Source organism: Eulemur rufifrons, chromosome 3, assembly GCF_041146395.1.
Source record: "Eulemur rufifrons isolate Redbay chromosome 3, OSU_ERuf_1, whole genome shotgun sequence".
Classification (NCBI taxonomy): domain Eukaryota; kingdom Metazoa; phylum Chordata; class Mammalia; order Primates; family Lemuridae; genus Eulemur; species Eulemur rufifrons.
In genome coordinates this window covers 22,564,179-22,582,268 of record NC_090985.1, presented here as the reverse complement: position 1 = coordinate 22,582,268, position 18,090 = coordinate 22,564,179, and the positions used below count along the sequence as shown (strand labels likewise).

Sequence of the window (18,090 nt, the reverse complement as noted above, 5' to 3'; positions counted from 1 at the left end):
CATTGCTGGTGCCAGCCCACCAGCCCCACAGGAAAATCCCTGCTTTAATGGAACCAAATCTCACCTCAGGGGACCCACTAGAACATGGATAAAACAGAAATTATTTTTCTAAATTCTAAGTGAGTTATATATAATCTTCATGAGCACTCTGTTCCTTGGATTGTTGGATCATAAACACCATCACTGCAATTAGCTTTTGCTTAAAAATAAATTGGTGATGTATTGTCATTGTCAAACAACTGCTCTACCCTCAGACGTTATTTTCATGTCTCACACCTTCGCTTCAACCAAAAGGACAGAGACAGAGTCTGACGTATTTTTAAACCTTAAAAGGAGCTCCTAAACCTCAGAAAGCAGTTAAGCATCTTCAAGGCATCACCAGGGTCCAGGTGCGACTGAGTGCGTTTTATGTATAATGAGCTCATCCATGTGTCAAAATAGGGAACCTGCCCCAACCCTGGGGGGAGCCATCACCAGCCACAAAGCACAATTGTCAGAACCTTTTCCAGGGAACCTCCACACCAGGAAGGCATTCCAGAATGCAAATGAGAACCCTCTCAGAATTAATAAGGCTCGAAAGATGACACTGGACATCGGATTATTTTACATGTCTGTAAAACCCATTCAAAGAACAAAGACACTTTCAAAGGACAGACATCTTGCAATAAAGTTAGCATAAAATTTGTATTTTTTCCAACTGATAATGCAGTCTCTACTATGAAGGCCAGGGAACCAATCCAGACACAGAACATGCTGAAATCATAACATCTGCATTGGTGGAATGGAAGGGTGAGGAATCCCAAAGGATTTTATATCTATTTGGGAATCTCTAAAATCCTGACTCCTCAGGTAGATAATAAGATATCTTCCTATTCAGCACACAGAGTCATAAGGACAATAGGCAGTTTTTCTTCTAGAATGTTGAGTATCTAGAGATCTAAACAGTTGATTACTTAACCCTGAACTTCAGGTCACTTCTTTGAATTGGTGGCAATAGAAAAGTCAGGTAGATATGACTTCAGGCCTCTACATTACGCCTGGTACTGCCTGCCTGTCTTCCACCTCTAAACAGAGACACATATATCCAGGCAGAAGCAATCTCAGAAAGCACATTTCCATTTCTTTTACCAGCTGTCTCTTTAGAAAGAAACTTCAGCTGAAAGATCCAAGGAGTGCTCTGCCTGGTTGAGAGAGTTGCCTGTGAGTCACCAGTGGAGTCTGCCTTTCACACTCTCAACTCAGCAAAGATGGGCAGTTTGAAGGGGAGGGCCAAGGCTTTCTTCCTCATGGTAAGCACCTCTAAGATGGGGGTGAAAATTAGGGCCCTCTTCACGTCTCGCAGGATTTATTCACCTGTCTTCCTAGTTCCTGGGTACTCCCCAAATATAAATGAAAATGCAAGACCTCCTGGCATTGCTCCTGACAGCTGCGGGGCTTGTGGCCCACAAGGATGCTCTCTGATTCTCTACCTCCCAGACCCAGGAAATGGAGAAACGTCAAAACAAGAGTCTTTGGGGAATAGGGGTGCACTGAGATTCCTAGGGTGGAGATAGAAGAAGAGGCAGGAAGATGCTCTGATTTTCAAAGCACAGAGCAGTCTGTAAGCTCTAACCAGAGATCCAGACAGGGAGACAGAATTAAAGAAATCAAATTCAGAATCTCCAGTTGTGTTTACAGCAACAGTGTTTAACCCTTCTGGTCCCACTACCCTTCTATCCTCATGAGCCCTCTTCATCCCTTCCAGAGCATTTCTAAGCTCCTATTAGCTGGTTGGTGTTCTGGGAGGAAGGTTAAGGGTATTCATGGGGAGACAATCTCTTACATTACTGGGGAGAAGGCTTCTTGTTAACTTGAACATGCTTGCTTTATGGGGACAGAAGAGTGTATGCTCCTGTGTGAAAGGTGGCTGATCTAAAAGGGGTGTGTGTGTGTGTGTGTGTGTGTGCAGAACCTACAAGGGGAGTCCTTTCAGAGAAGCAGGGCTCTCGGCTGCCCATCTGGCCCCAACCCCCCTCCACCATCAGACACACACCTGCCTCTGGCCGGTTAGCTCTTCCTAGTCTGATCTAAACTGGGCTGCTAGGAAATCACGACTCCCGGGTCATAGGAAATTGTGCTGGAAACGATAGAGAATGTCGGTCGATGTATGTGCGAGAGCCCCTGGAACAGCTGGAGTGGGAATAACACGCAGGTAAGGAGGTAGAAACAGCTCCTGCCCTGTGATCTTGGTTTTCAAAACCCCTTAAAACCATCAGATCCTAAAAGCGTCAGGAGACGAACCCTTTAATCTCAGAGTCCCCACATTCCTGGCTGCAGAGGAGGCTGCTGCCACCCAGCCTGAAAAGGCAGATGGCTGTGGACAGGGGGAGATCGGACAGGTGAGGCGCGAGCGGACTTCCCGTACCCTCCTGGCCGGCTGTACCGCAGCCCAGCCGACGGCGGGGCGCGCCAGGAACTCCGGGCCGGCGCACAGCGCCCCCCGCCGCCCTCTCGCCGGCTCCAGGCCTCCGGGCGATGCGGGGCCCCCGCGCCACTTACCTTGCGTGCAAGCCGGAGAACAAGCAGAGGAGGAGCAGCAGCTTCGGGGCCATGGTGCCGCGGAGCTCGGGGCTGGGAGTCCGAGGCCTCAGCCGGGCTCGGCTTCCTCCGGAGCGCGGGCCTCGTCTCCGCCGGCTCTCCTCACCCTCGCTGCCGCCGACGCTGCCGGTCGCGGCGCAAGTCCGGCTCAGGGCGGCCGCGGCGGGACAGGTGTCTGCTCCCGCGGCTGGCCGCGCCCCCGACGGCCAATGGGTCTGCGCGCGGCTCCGCGGGGCGCACGCGGGACGCCGGGCCACCACGGCGCGCCGCCCCCACCCGCGCACTGGCGCCAGGTCAGCGCAGCGGGGTGGCGGGAGCAGGTGGGCGCCTGGGACCCCCTGGCGCGGTGGACTCGTCCCCGCGGCGCCGCCCACCCCGCGGGAAGCCGAGAGCGGCAGCCGGACGCCGGTGCCGGGGCGGTGGGCTCTGCGCGCGCTGTGCGGCTGCCGCGCGCTTGGAGGTGGGGGCAGCGAGGCGCAGTCCTCTGGCAGCGCCTGCGAGGCGGTCCCGGCGGGGAGGAGTTTCCCCAATTACACGCTTGGCAACGCACAAGACGAAAAAATCAAGGTTTGAATGGACTCAGAGTTTGAGGCCAGGAAGGTTGGGGGGGTGGCATTTATGGGGGAAGGGAGGTCAGGGATATCCCAGGGTGCCTGAAGAAAGGGATTGGCACCTCCAGCGCAGAGAGCGAGCCCCACTGAGTAGTTTTCCTCCAGCGTTCCCTGACCTCCTGTTGCCCGCCCCTCCCTGCGCGTCTCCATTTAGGCACGCCATTGCAAAGGGTTCAGGTGATTTCCATCGCACACTTTGCGCTAAGTTGGCTGAACTCCTCCTGTGCACTACGAAGATTCTGTGCTTGGAAAGGTGGCTTTCTGGGGAATATTTGGAGAAAAACTCCCCCGACTTATGCCTGGAGACTAACACACACCAGTAAAATGGACTGTTGAAGGTAGGAGAAAGAAAGATCCTAAGTCAAGAAGCAAAGGACATTCTTTTTGGTTGAACCATGAAGTGCACTTCATTCCATGTGTTTTCATATTCCATAGACCAAAAATCGCATTTATATTTTCATTTGTAAGAATTACTCAAAAAGCTAGTCTTTCATCACATAAGTATTAAAGTACCAATAACATAGTAAATCCACTAGGAATTTTGCTTTTCTATAAAAAAAATAGTTCTTAGAAAATATTTTACATTTTCAACTATTCATAAAATTATGAAAGGATGTGATAATTGTTTCCTTAATACTGTCAAAGAGCTTTGTTCATAAAATATATACAATAGTAAGTTGAGGCCCTCTGGTGTTTTCCCTCTTGTTTCTGGATTCTCCAACATGAACATGGCAACAAAGTGGAGTGGAGTGCAGTTGCTGTTGACAGTATTGCTTTTTAGCAATGGAGTGATCACCTCTTGGCATTGCCATCTTTCTGTCTCTGTGAGGTGCTGGGTTCACCCGGATCACCCCTTCCTAGGACTTTTTCTGGCATCCTCATCCTCCTCTGCTTACCACATCTCTCCTACCTAAGTATACATGCCCAACTTGGGTTCACTCTTCTACGAAGACTCAGCACTCCTGCACTCTTCCATCTCCAACATCTTTATCACTTCTTCAAGCTTCAGGGATATATAAGCCTTTATCATACTCTGCCCTAATCTCTAATTTTATGCACCAAAAACTGAGCCTTTAAAAATCAGTTAGATGATGATTTATCATTCCTTAGTTGCCTTTAAAAATATGTCAAGTCTCCATACAATTTTTAAGTGTGCTGTAAGAAAGCTTCAAGTAGAAAGAAACAATTCTGTTCTGCCTCTATTTTTAACACAATAATAGGAACACAGGTAAAAATAACCATTAGACATTGGTAATATCAGAGGCCTAGGACTAATATGAAGGCATAAGTTGATTAAAGGTAAATTAAAATTCTCACATTATTTCTATTTCACAGATGGAGAAAGAGCACAGAGAAGTTAATCCACTTCCCCAAGATCACACAGCTAGTAAGTTGAGTACTAATGCTTAAAATCCAGGCATTTGGCTCCAATGTTTGTCTTAATCACTATGTCATACTGCCTCTCTGAGTTGGGAGTTCATCAGACATTTGTTGTTTGGATCTTTGAGCAAAGTTTTAGACTCCTTACCATATTCTTTATTTTTTGAGCATGAGTAAAAATACTTACAAGTTGTTTATAATAGAAACAGGAGAGTACTCGAGTGATTTTTGTGAAATATCAGTATAATGAGAAGTGTCCTGAGATTTTTTTTTTAACAATTCAATCAGCCGAGAGAAAATGTGATGCTCTTTTTACATCCCCATGCTATTTATTCTTTTCCTAGCTTGAATATGTTCAATATTCTATTATTATGAATGAATGCAACCTGATCTCTTTTCTGGCATTTGGAATGTTTTGCTCCATGTATTAAACTTAGTGGGTCAGCTTGGTAGACCTGAACATTTTTACCTTGGAAAAAGCCCCCTTTCCTGGAACAAGAATTTTTTTTTTTTTTTTTTAAGCTAAATGGATTGAGAGGAAGGGAAAACTAAAAGCAAGCTTTCTGGCCGTAAGTGTGAAAGCAAAATGCAATGTCAAGAATCTTCAAAGGACAAGCTACCAGACTTTGATTTTTCTCCCTTTGCCAGGTTGACCGGCGGCGACGCTTTGCGGAGCATGCGCAATGCGCACCCTCCGCCCTGCCTCAGCTTGTCAGTTTTCAGCACCAGAGAAGTTGACAGTTCCACCTGGGCAGGCGGGATTTACATCTCCTCACCCTAGCTCGCAGGAAAAGGAGGGGAAATAAAAAGTAAGTGAAAGAGAGCCACCGCAAGATTGGTGCTTAATCATAAAAGGCAATGATTGGGGATCGATCCACAACACCGGAGAACATACACTTCTGTGAGTGTGGAACGTGCTCCCGCCTTGCGTGCTGCTTGGAGTTTGGGCTTTAGGGAGGTTTCCAGGGAAGACCTGGGCGGGCGTCTGCAGGGGGCGGGAAGCAAGCAGAGGGGCGGCGAGGTCGGCTGCCTTGGCCATGGGACCCTCCTGCGGCTCCTCGGAGAATTGCGGCTCCGGGTTCCTCTCACAGCCCGGCTCACCTCCTGCTGCGCCCCGGAGCAGGGCCACCGCGTGGCCAAACGTGTCACCTATCTGTTTCTTTGTGGCTTCTGAGCTTTCTGTGTGCATAAAGTCTCTCCCGGTCCCGAAATTATGCTTCTGCATTGTGTGATGTTTTATAGTTTCGTTTTTTATAAAAACAACTTTCCTTCGTCAATTAAAAAAAAGTATTATGGAAGGATAATACAACAAAATGCACTTACCTCAAAAGGATTGCTCAGTGAATTTTTACACATGTATATACCATATGTATGTGAGTATCATCCAGATTTTTACATATAGCACATATAATTACAGAATGTCCCTAAAGTCCTTATACATAGGGAAAGTGGGAAATTGTAGCTAAATGTACATTTACAAAATATTCATTACAAAATTTCACAAAATGTTTCCTTTGTATGGAGACTTTTGGGACACCCTGTATTATATAACATTTTTCTCTGTACCCGTTCCCAGTGGCTGGGCCTTCTTAAAGTAAATATCAACATTAGGAAACCAATTATTGTCTTCTGTCACAATACACTGGTTTTGTCTGCTCTTGGCCCTCATATACAGTCATGTATCATAATTTATTTAATGTCCAGTTTCTCTCACCCACTGTAATGTCTGTGAGATGTACCCTCATTGCTGCATGCAGCAGTCATTCATTATTTTGTTTTATTTTTTGACAGAGTCTCGCTCTGTTGCCCCAGCTAGAGTGCCGTGGCGTCAGCCTAGCTCACAACAACCTCAAACTCCTGGGCTCAAGTGATCCTTCTGCCTCAGCCTCCCGAGTAGCTGGGACTACAGGCATGCGCCACCATGCCTGGCTAATTTTTTTTTCTATATATGTTTTTAGTTGTCCGGCTAATTTCTCTCTATTTTTAGTAGAGACAGATTTTGCTCTTGCTCAGGCTGGTCTCGAACTCCTGAACTCGAGCGATCCTCCTGCCTCGCCTCCCAGAGTGCTAGGATTATAGGCATGAGCCACCGTGCCCGACCCCATTCATTATTTTTTATTGCTGCACATGGTAGTTCGTGTGACTATATCACACATTTATTTGTTCCCATGCCAATGGACATCTGGGTTGTTTGAAACTTTGCGATATTATGAATAAAAGCTGGTGTAAATATTCGTGTACACATCTCTTGGCAGACATATGTCCTCATTGTACTTGGTTATATGACTAAAAATAGAATCTCTAGATGACAAGAAAAGCATATGTTTAGTGATCATAAATATTACTAAAGAGATTTCCAAAGCAGTTGTATCCATTTACCACCCATTGGCTACACTTGAGTTCCATACACAGTCGGGAGGAAATGTGGCCTTGCCATTCTTTTTAATTATTGCCACTCTGATATTTCATTCTAGTTTTAATTTCATGGAACTTGTTTCAAATTCTTAGCAGCCATTGAATATCTTCTTTTATGAAGTGTCATTTAAGTCTTTTGCCCATTTTTAAAGCTAGCCCTTTTGCCTTTTATTTGTAGAAGCTCTTTTTTAAAAAACGAGTCCTTTAATATATGTGTGTTGAGTATCTTCTTTCAATTGGTTGTGTGCCTTGACATTTTCCAAATAGTGTCTTTTATGAATGTTATTGTTTTGTGTCCTATCATTGCCTATCCAAAGGTCATAAAGATAGTCTACTATGTTTTCTTCTAAAGGCTTCAGAAGAAAGCTCCTCTTTTAAGACTAGGCTTCACTCCTAATTAATTTTAGTATGTGATTTTATTTATGAGCCAACGTTTATTTTCATACAGATAACTAACTGATCTAGTATGACTTTTCTAAAACACCATACTGTTACCAATAGATTTGCATAAATCAGGTGACCATATATGCATGCATCTTTTTCTGGACTCTGCTCTCTTTATCTATTTGTTTATATTTGTGTCCATACCACACTTTCAAAAATTACTATAGCTTTAATTTTTCTTAACTCTGGGTTTTTGTGTTTGCTATCCTAGGTTGTTTGCACTTCTGGGTATAAATCAGCTTGCAAGTTTTTTCCCAATTTTCTAACTATTCTCTCTGAAATATTCACAAGCTTACAAAGAAATTATGAAAATAATGCAAAAATTTCTATGTAATATTATCTAATTGACAGCCTATAGTCTAATTTTTCTAGTTGTTCCAATAACATCTTCAATACCATCTTTCCTATACAGTCTAAGATCCCATTCAGGATCACACATTTCACTAGTTATTGCATCCCTTCATCCCTGTTTTTAATCTAGAGCAGGCTGTTTTTTATTTTTTTTATTTTTTGAACTTTTTGATCTTTCACAATATTGATAGTTTCATTAGACACAAGATTTTTTTGTAGAATGCACCTACGTGTGAGTCTGTCTGCTGTTTCCTCATGATCAGATTCAGGTTATATATTTTTGGCAGGAATATGACATAAGTTAATGTTGCTTTTCTCAGCACCTCACCTTAGGAGGCACACAATGTTGGTCTGTCCTATTGTGGGTCACAATGATCATTTAGTGAAGTTGGTATCTGCCAGGTTTCTTCACTGTAAAGTTCCCTTTTTTCTTCTTAAATTGTTAATTATTCTTTAGGGAAATTATTTGAGAATATTTAACAATTTTAGTTTTAATATGCATAGGTGATTCTTAACTGCTGGTTGTGAATGATGATTTTCTAGCTTTGTTTTTCCTCTACATATATCTGTTGGTATTATTCTGTAAGGAAGCACTCTCCGTCTCCCTCTATTGTTATTTTCAATATGGACTCATGGTTTCTTGTTTTATTCAATGCATTTTAATCCATTACTGTCATTATTTATTGTTATTCTTGAATTTTTCAAGAATTAGACAATAGGAGCCTCTTCAAGCTGGTTTCTAACTGCTTATAGTATGTCCCCATTTTTTTTTTGAGATTCATCTCAATATTTTTATCTTTAAAAAAGTTTTAAAGTTTTCCCCAGGTTTACTGTGGTATAACAGACAAATAAAATTTCGTATACTTAAGGCACACAACATGATGATTTGATATATGCATACATTGTGAAATGGTTACCACAATCCAGTTAACACATCCCTCACCTCATGTAGTTACCTTTTTTCCCTACTTTCTGGAGCAACAAGATATCAAAGCTCTCTCATAATTTCTTTTCCCAGCCCTTGAATCCCAAATTTCTCCCTGGTTCCTTTTAATGGAGAATGATATTTAGAAAGCAAGATCTAATTGTTCTGGAGTATTATTGCTTTGAGGCTTTGTAGAGGACAAAGCTAGAATACATATGCCATATGTATTATGATATAATAATACTATTGTATATTCAAATTAGTGAGTGTATACTAATGTCTCCCATAGGTTCTTCCTTCCCTTTACACATTCTCTATTTGTAACTCTCTCCTTCCATGGTGAGATTCCCAATTTTCAACAAAATTAATGTATTTTTTAGTTTGCTTAACCTACAATACTACACACGATGTAGTTTCAGAATCACAGTAACCATGCTACTCTGAAAAGAGGACCTCTAAGTTGACTTCAGGATTTGTTTTAAAATCTTTTTGCTCCCCCCTTTACCTAAGAATATCAGAGGGTAATACTATGCTCAAAAGTTATTTGGTATAGTTTTTTTTCCTTCAATGTGGTTATGCTATTAATTTAAACTAGAGCTGAATTCATTTGTTTCTATTTGTATTCAACTTTAGGGCTTTTCCCCATTATTGTACATCTAATTTTATTTTTGAATATGTACAATTTTAACATGATTCCAAAAATCAAAACTATGCAACGTGAAACAGGGAATACCCAGAGAAGTGGCATTCCTTCCCATCGCTCCTACTTGCTCTTACCACGCACACACAACTCCTCTATATAACACATTTCATTAATTTCTGCTTTGTTTTTTATTTTTACAAAATTAAACAAGTGAATAACTATTTTCTTATTTTCCTTTCTTTCTGACATAAAACATTGCATACTATATAAAACCTTCATATGCTATTTCTTAATTTCTTCAATAATGTACCTTGGAAATACACCCACTAATGCAGCTCTTACTCATCCTTTCTACATAGCTGCATAGTACTTTATTGTGTGGAAATATCATAATTTTTAATCAGTTTACTTCATTGGAGTATTTTAGTAGTTTCTGAAATTTTGCAAATGCATATAATGCTGAATCACACAAGCTCGTGCATGCCTGTTTTCATACTGCTGGAGAAGTATCTTCAGAGAAAATTTCTAGAAGTGGGATTTCTAGGTAAAAGGGTGCACGTGTAGCTTAGTCAGGTGTTGCCAAATTTCCTTTACATAGAAAATTTTTCTTAATTTCTCATTCCCACTACCAATGAGAGATGGTACTTCCTTCTCTATAAGCTTGCCAATAGAGTGTACTTTTAAATATGTTAAATTTTACCAATATAAGCAGTGAGAAATGATATCTCAACATAGTTCTAACATGCATTTTTCTTATTATGGTAATATTAAACATTTAAAAATATTTAGGGTCATTTTATACTTTAGTAAATTATCTTTTCTTGTCCTTAGCACAGTTTTCTATTAGATTTCTTCATATTTTATCCTCAAATTTTACATGTTATAGATATTAGGTATTTTTCTGTGGTATATGTTGCAAATAATTTGTTCCATTTGACATTTGTCTTTTGATTTTGATTACGTTTTTCTCACCATGAAATTTTTAAACATTTTTCTCCAAATTAATATTTTATTGCATCTGGTTTTGGAAACATAATTAGAAAGCTTTCCCTTACACCCAGGTTGTAAAAGAAGTTACTCATGATTTTTTTCTGGTACCCATGTGATTTTCTTTTTTACATTTATATCTCTGATCTGTTTGAATCATACCCTTATGTAATATGTGAGGTACGGATAGATGTAATTTTACTATTTTCCAAATGGCTATCGGAGTATTCCCACACTACCAATTCAAAAGTTCAACTTTGCCCCACTGGTTTGAAATGCCACAATTATCATATACTAACTTTCCATAAATACCTCGATCTATTTTTAGATTTCTTATTTATTTCAGTGGGTAATTTACTAGTAATATGTTATTATCACCATTTTAATTGTAGAGATTTTGTACATGTTTTAACATCTGGGCTAGTATTAGCTCTAAATCTTCTTGTTCAGTATTTTCAAATATTCTTGCATATTTATTTTTTCAAATTAACTTTACTCTCAACTTTCACAGCTCCAGAAAAACCCTTTTTTATGTTTTAGTGGAGTTCTATTAAATGGATAAATTACTTCAGGAGAATCTACGTCATTATGATGTTGAGTTGTCCTACACAATAACAAGTAACACATTTTCTATCTGTTCATAAGTACTTCATGTAGGTTTTTCATATTTCTTAAATTTGTTTGTAATAATTTTCTTTTTTATTTCTACTGTAAATGGTGTTTTCTCTTCCAGTGTCCTCTGATTCATTATTATTCATGAATATAAATGTTTCTATTATTTATATTATTTTTATGTCCTGCTTGCTTTCTGAATTCTCTTAATGTTTGTGTTAGTTTTACCACTGATTCTCAAGTGTTTTCCAGTTTTTCTATCATATTGCTCCCAATTTTTATGGCTCCAATAATTTTCTTTTGTCTGATTGCAAGGGCTAATATTCTCTACAAAGTAACAAAAAGTAGAGGACCTAATGGGCACCTTTTTCCTAGTCCAAATCATAATGGTAAGATCTCTAGTGGGAGACAGACAGACTGACAGACAAGAGGAGGAAAAAGAAGAAAGACCCATAAATAACTATTTTGAGGGATTTTATAAATAGCAGGAATGGGTGTTGAAACTTGTCAGACTTTTATAGCTTCAATGGAGATAACCACATAATTTTTCTCCATAGTGAATTATATTACTGAATTTCTTACTATTGAACCATTTGTGTACCCTCAGACCAAATTTTTCAGTTTTCCTTCATTTTCTATGTTTTCAAACAATTTATTTGGCATCAGGATTATGTGATTTTTATATGTTTGGTAGAATTCCCATGTGAGGGCATATGAATCCTTTGTGTGTGTGTGTGTGTGTGTGTGTGTGTGTGCGCTGTGTGTGTATGTGGTATGTGTGTGTTGTGTGTGTGGTGTGTGTATGTGGGGTGTGTGTGTGGTGTGTGTGTGTAGAAGTTTCTTGGTAATTTTCTCTTTCTCTTCTATAGGAAATGGCCTCTCTAAGCATTCTATCTCTAATGGAGTCAAAGTCAGTAGTAAAGTATATTTTCCTGATAGATTTCATGTATGTTCCAAATTTTTTGAATAAAATTGTGCTAAATAGTCTCTGACAACTTCTTTTTTCTTTGTATGAATAGTATCATTTATTTTTTTATATTCCTTTTTTCCCCTCATTAAGCAGTTTGTGTATTTAATTTATTAATCATCAGGGTTTTGATTTATTAACCAGATGGTTTCACACCTGAATTTTACCAGACCTACAAAGAACTTGTGCTTATCCTGCAGAAATTATTCCATAACATCAAGAAGGAAATGATCCTTCCCAACAGGTTTTATGAAGCCAACATCACCCCTTATGAATATAGATGTAAAAATTCTCAATAAAACCCTAGCAAACCGAATGCACATGCTTATAAAAAAATAATCCATCATGACCAAGTGGGCTTCATTCCAGAAATTCAGGGATGGTTCAACATACCCAAAACTATAAATGTAATTCACCACATAAATAGAAGAAAAACTAAGACCATATGATCCTTTTAGTACATGCAGAAAAAGCATTTGAAAATTCAGCACCATTTTATGATAAGAATGCTTAACAAAATAGACATAGACAGTGCTTATCTCAAAATGATAAAAGCCATATACAGCAAACCCACAGCCAACATCATACTGAATGGGGAAAAATTGAAAGCATTCCCTCTTAGAACTGAAACCAGACAAGGTTGCCCTCCCTCTATCACCACTTCTATTCAGTAGTGCTAGAAGTCCTAGCCAGAGCAATCAGACAAGAGAGGAAAATCAAAGGAATCCAAATGTGGGCAGAAGAGATCAAACTATGCTCTTTGCTGATGATATCATCTTATATCTAGAAAACCCCAACGATTCTGACATGAGACCACTGGAATTGATAAAAAAAAAAAAAAATTCAGCAAAGTCTCAGGTTACAAAATCAGTATACACAAATCAGTAGAATTCATATATGCCAACAACAGTCAAACTGAGAACCAAATCAAAGACTAAGTACCCTTCACAATAGCAACACAGAAAAGAAAATCCCTAGGAATATATTGAACTAAGAAGGTGAAAGGCCTCTACAGGGAGAACTACAAAACACTGAGGAAGGAAATAGTAGAGGACATAAACAGGGGGAAAACTATACCATGTTCATGGATCTACAGAACAAACATTGTTAAAATGTCTGTACAACCCAAAGTGATCTACACACTAAATAGAATCCCTATTAAAATACCAACATCATTTTTTGCAGATCTAGAAAAAATAATTCTATGCTTCATATAGAACCAGAGAAGACCCTGTTTTGCAAGAGCAATCTTAAGAAAAAGAACAAATTGGGAGGCATCAATTTACCTTCAAGCTATACTACAAGGCTATAGTAACCAAAACAGAATGGTGCTGGCACAAGAACGGAGACATAGACCAATGGAACAAAGCTGAGAACCCAAATATAGAACAATCCTCACATAGTCATTTGATCTTTGACAAAGCAGACAAAAATATACACCAGGCAAAAGAATCCTTATTCAATAAATGATGCTGAGAAAATTGGATAGTCACATGTACAAGACTGAAACAGGATCTGCACCTCTCACCTCTCAAAAAATAAACTCACAATGGATAACAGACTTAAACCTAAGGCATGAAACTATAAGAATTATAGAAGAAAATGTTGAAAAAACTCTTATAGACATTAGCCTAGGGAAAGAATTTATGAAGGAGACCCCAAAGGCAATCATAGCAACAACAAAAATAAATAAATGGGACTTGATCAAATTAAAAAGCTTCTGTATAGCCAAGGAAACTATCATGAGAGCAAATAGAGAACCTACAGAATGGGAGAAAATATTTGCATGCTACACATCTGGTAAAGGGCTGATAAGTAGAACCTATATAGAACTCAGGATAATCAGCAAGAAAAAAATCAAACAACCCCATTAAAAAGTCAGCAAAGGACGTGAATAGAAACTTTTCAAAAGAAGATGGACTCATGGCCAATACATATATGAAAGAAATTTCAACATCTCTAATCAACAGGGAAATGCAAATCAAAACCACAATGAGATATCACTTAACTCCAGTGAGAACAGCTTTTATCAAAAACTCCCAAAACAACAAATGTTGGCGTGGATGCAGAGAGATGGGAACACTCTTACACTTTTGGTGGGACTGCAAACTAGTACAATCTCTATGGAAATTAATATGGAGATACCTCAAAGAACTCAAAGTAGAACTACCACTTGATCCTGTAATCTCACTACTGGGTATTTACCCAAAGGAAGAAAAGACGTACACTTGGATGTTCATAGCAGCACAATTCACAATTGCAAAGATGTGGAAACAACCCAAGTGTCCATTAATCCATGAGTGAACTAATAAAATCTTGTGTATGTATACCATGGAGTACTACTCAGCCACAAGAAACAATGGTGAACTAACATCTCTTGTATTATCATGGATGGAGCTGGAGCCCATTCTTCAAAGGGAAGTATCACAAGAATGGAAAAACAAGCACCACATGTACTCACCATTAAACTGGTAATAATTGATCAACACATGTGCACATATGAAAGTAACATACATAGGGCATTGGGCAGGTGGGAGCGGGGAGGAGAGAATGGGTAAATTCACACCTAATTGGTATGGTGCATGATATCTGGGAGTTAGGCATGCTTGTTGCTCCAACTTGGGTGGTGCAAAAGCAATATATATATGACTAAATCATTTGTATCCCCATAATATTCTGAAATTAAAAATAAAAAAAGTCCGTACTACCCAAAGTGATATACAGGTTCAACAAAATCCCTACAACAAATCCAATGATATTTGTCACAGAAAGTTTAAAAATCCAAAAATTCACATGGAACTACAAAAGACCCAGAATGTCCAACACAATCTTGAACAAAAAGAACAAACCTGGAGGCATCACATTCCTTGATTCCAAAACATATTACAAAGCTACAGTAATTAAAATAGTATGTCACTGGCATAAAAACAGATACATTGACTAATAGAACAGAATAAAGAATCCAGAAATGAACTCATGCATTCATGACTAATTCATTTTTGACAAAGCTGCCAAGAACATATAATGGGGAAAGGACAGTTTCTGCAATAAATGGTGTTGGGAAAATTGGATATTCACAAGCAAAAGAATGAAATTGGACCTGTGTCTCACAACATATGCAAAAATCTACTCAAAATAGATTAAAGACTAAAACATAAAACCTTAAACTGTAAAACTACTAAAAATATATAAAGGAAAAGCTCCACATTAGTTTTGACAATGATTTCTTATATCTCATAAAATTTTATGTGTAATTTTAAATTATGTTTGATTTTTAGAAATTTCACAGAATTTTTACATCTCCCTTTCATCCTGTTATTTAATAGAAGAATTTTTAAATTCTTAGTTGGAAGAGAACTTTTTTGTGGTTTTTTAATATTATGCTATTACTTATGATCAGAGTGTTATTTTACAAAACTTCTAAATTATATACTGATATTTTAAATATTGGTAAGTGACCTAATAAGTGATTAATTTTGCAGCTTTTCCAGGTATATTTGAGAAGAAGGTATATTCTCCATTATGCATGATTATGAGCATGTAATGTTCTGTGTCTCAAAAAATGACTTAAAAATAGGACCAGGGCATGGTGGAATTTAAGATTAATTCACTTGAAAATAAAGTGCATGTTTCCTTTTGGCCCAATTCAAATTGGTCTAATAGAGGCATTGTAAACTCAAAACCCTGCAGGGTGAGGCAGGTTTCACAGATAACTAAAGCGTCTGTGTGGCAGGAACTGTGTGCAACAGTATAATGGATTCTCTTCCAAAGGCAGGATGAACACATGTCCTGACTTGCTCAAGACAACTTTGATTTATGCCAGTTGTCTTGGTGTAAGTATTACTATTATGCCTCTCTTAAAAGAGTTCTGATTTGAGCAATAAATTCTCAATTTATTACCACTATTTTTGAGAACTGACTTTGTATGATTTCAGTCTCTTTAAATTATTAACTGTTTTGTGGCCAAAAAAATTCTCTATCCTGAGGGAATGGCCCAAATGCACTTGGAAAGAATGTTTATGAAGTCTGTTGTTGGATCAAGTGTTCTATAGATGTTAGTTCGATCAAGTTGGTTGATAGTGGGGTTTTTATGCCTTCCATATCCTTGCTGATTTTCTGTCTAGTTGTTTCATCAATTATTGAGAGTGGAGTATTGAAATTTTCAATATATAACTATTGTACTGTATATTTCCCCCTTCAATTCTGTGAGTTTTTGCTTCATATATTTGACACTCTGTTGTTAGGTGCATATCTGTTTTTAATTGTTATATCTTCCACATGAATTGACTGTTTATCATTTTGAAATTTCCCTCTGTCTCTACCAATATTTTTTGTATTAATGTAATTTTTGCTGATATTGGTATAACCATTCTAGCACCCTTTTGGTTTTTGTCTGGAAGGTATATCTTTTCCATCCTTTTATTTTCCATCTATTTGTACCTTTGAATCTAAAATGTATCTCTGATTGACAGAATATGGATGGTTGCATCCTTGTTTATTAATCTAGTCTGACAATCTCTGCCTTTTCATTGGACTACTTAATACATTTTCACTTAATGTAATTATCAATATGGTTGTATTTACAGCTGCCATTTTGCAATTTGTTTTCTATATATTTTATATCTTATATATGCCTGTGTTACACCTTTTTTGTCTTCTTTTGTGTTAGATGTGTTCTAGCACACAATTTTAATTCCTTTGTCATATTGTTTGCTACTTTTATTCATGTTCTTAGTGGTTGCTCTGGAGATTAAATATGCATCTTACCTTAAAACATGTTGGTCCACTTGATGGCATTCTACAGGTCTTAGGCTCTGTTTATTTTCTTCATTCTTTTTTTCTTTCTGTCCCTCAGATTGGATAATCTCTGTTGACCTATCTTCAAGTTTGCTAGTCTATTTTTCTGCCTGCTCATATCTGATGTTGAGGTCCCCTAGTGAATTTTTCATTTCAGTTATTATACTTTTTAACATCAGAATTTCTATATTATCCTTTTATTTAAACAATGCTTTCTATCTCTTTCTATTTGGTGACATATCGGTTCTTTAATCATGGTTTCCTCTAGTTCTTGAAACATATTGATAATAGGTGATGTAAAGTCTACCTTCTAAAGCCAACATCTGGACACCTTTAGGGCCAATTTCTTTAGAGTGTTTTATTAGCTGTGTATAGACTGAACTTCTCTACTTTATTTTTTGCATGTCTCCTAATATTTGTTGAAAACTGGAAACAGTAGACATATATAATTAATGCCTTTGGAATCTGATCATCCCTCCCCCACTACTATTTATTGTTGTCGTATTTTATTGCTGTTGTTGAGGGTAGGATTTGTTTGCTTATTTAATGACTTTCTTGGACCAGTTGGTAGTGTTTGCATTCCCTATACTGAAGTCTCTGTTTGTTTTAGTTCTTTGTATTTTCAGTCCTGGCTTCCTAGTAGTCACCCTTGTGTCAGCGTAGCTTAGGGGTGAGCCAATGATTGGTCACAATATTTCCTTACATGCTTCATGGCAGTAAGTTTTCCAGCCTTTGCCATGGGAATGTGTGTGTGGTTTGGAGCACACCTTCAAAGTTCAGGCAGATTAGAAGTCTTCCTTGTCTTTCACCTTCTGCTTTCACAGGGCCTCAAGGTCAGCCAGGGATGAGTAAGTAACTAGGACTCTCTCTGCTCTTTCTTGATTGTCCACACAGTCCTCCATGTACACACAGGCTTTTGGATCCTCAGGAGCATATCAGAGATTTTCATAGCCCATTATGTGCTAGATCTGATTCCCTAGATCCTTCATTTCACTTTTGGCTGGTCTCTTTCTTGCTCCAACTGATATCACTGTCTTGGGAAGTGGCAATGTTCACCTTCCCAGACTGATGCTGTTATCAACAATGCCCTGGGAATAAAACTTTCCCATGGAGCTCTGAGTCAGATCAAACAGGGACAGAACTTTGAGGAGGGGGCATTTTGTAGTGACCCAAATCAAATCATCCCTCCCTGGTGGCAGCAAGAATGCTGGTCTTCATTGTTCTAGGCCAAGGACCAGGTAGGGAGATGGGAATATCTCCAAGTTAAAATGGCATAGACTTCACTGTTCTTATTGACAGTCAGTAGTTTTTCTTCAATAAATGCTTTTAATTTGTTGTATGCCTTTGGTTATACTTCTAGGGTTCTGTAATGTTTCCTTTT

The 18,090-nt window shown here is 38.7% G+C and overlaps 1 protein-coding gene across 1 annotated transcript in view; it reads right to left on the bottom strand.

Annotated features, from left to right (window-relative positions):
- The window catches only part of GABRG3 (gamma-aminobutyric acid type A receptor subunit gamma3), a 445,447-nt gene extending 442,856 nt beyond the window's left edge, over positions 1 to 2,591 (bottom strand). The window contains exon 1 of the mRNA XM_069466710.1: positions 2,539 to 2,591. Within this exon, the coding sequence (XP_069322811.1) occupies positions 2,539 to 2,591 (53 nt within the window). The remainder of the gene's footprint in view (positions 1 to 2,538) is intronic.
- Between the last annotated feature and the right edge of the window lie 15,499 nt (positions 2,592 to 18,090).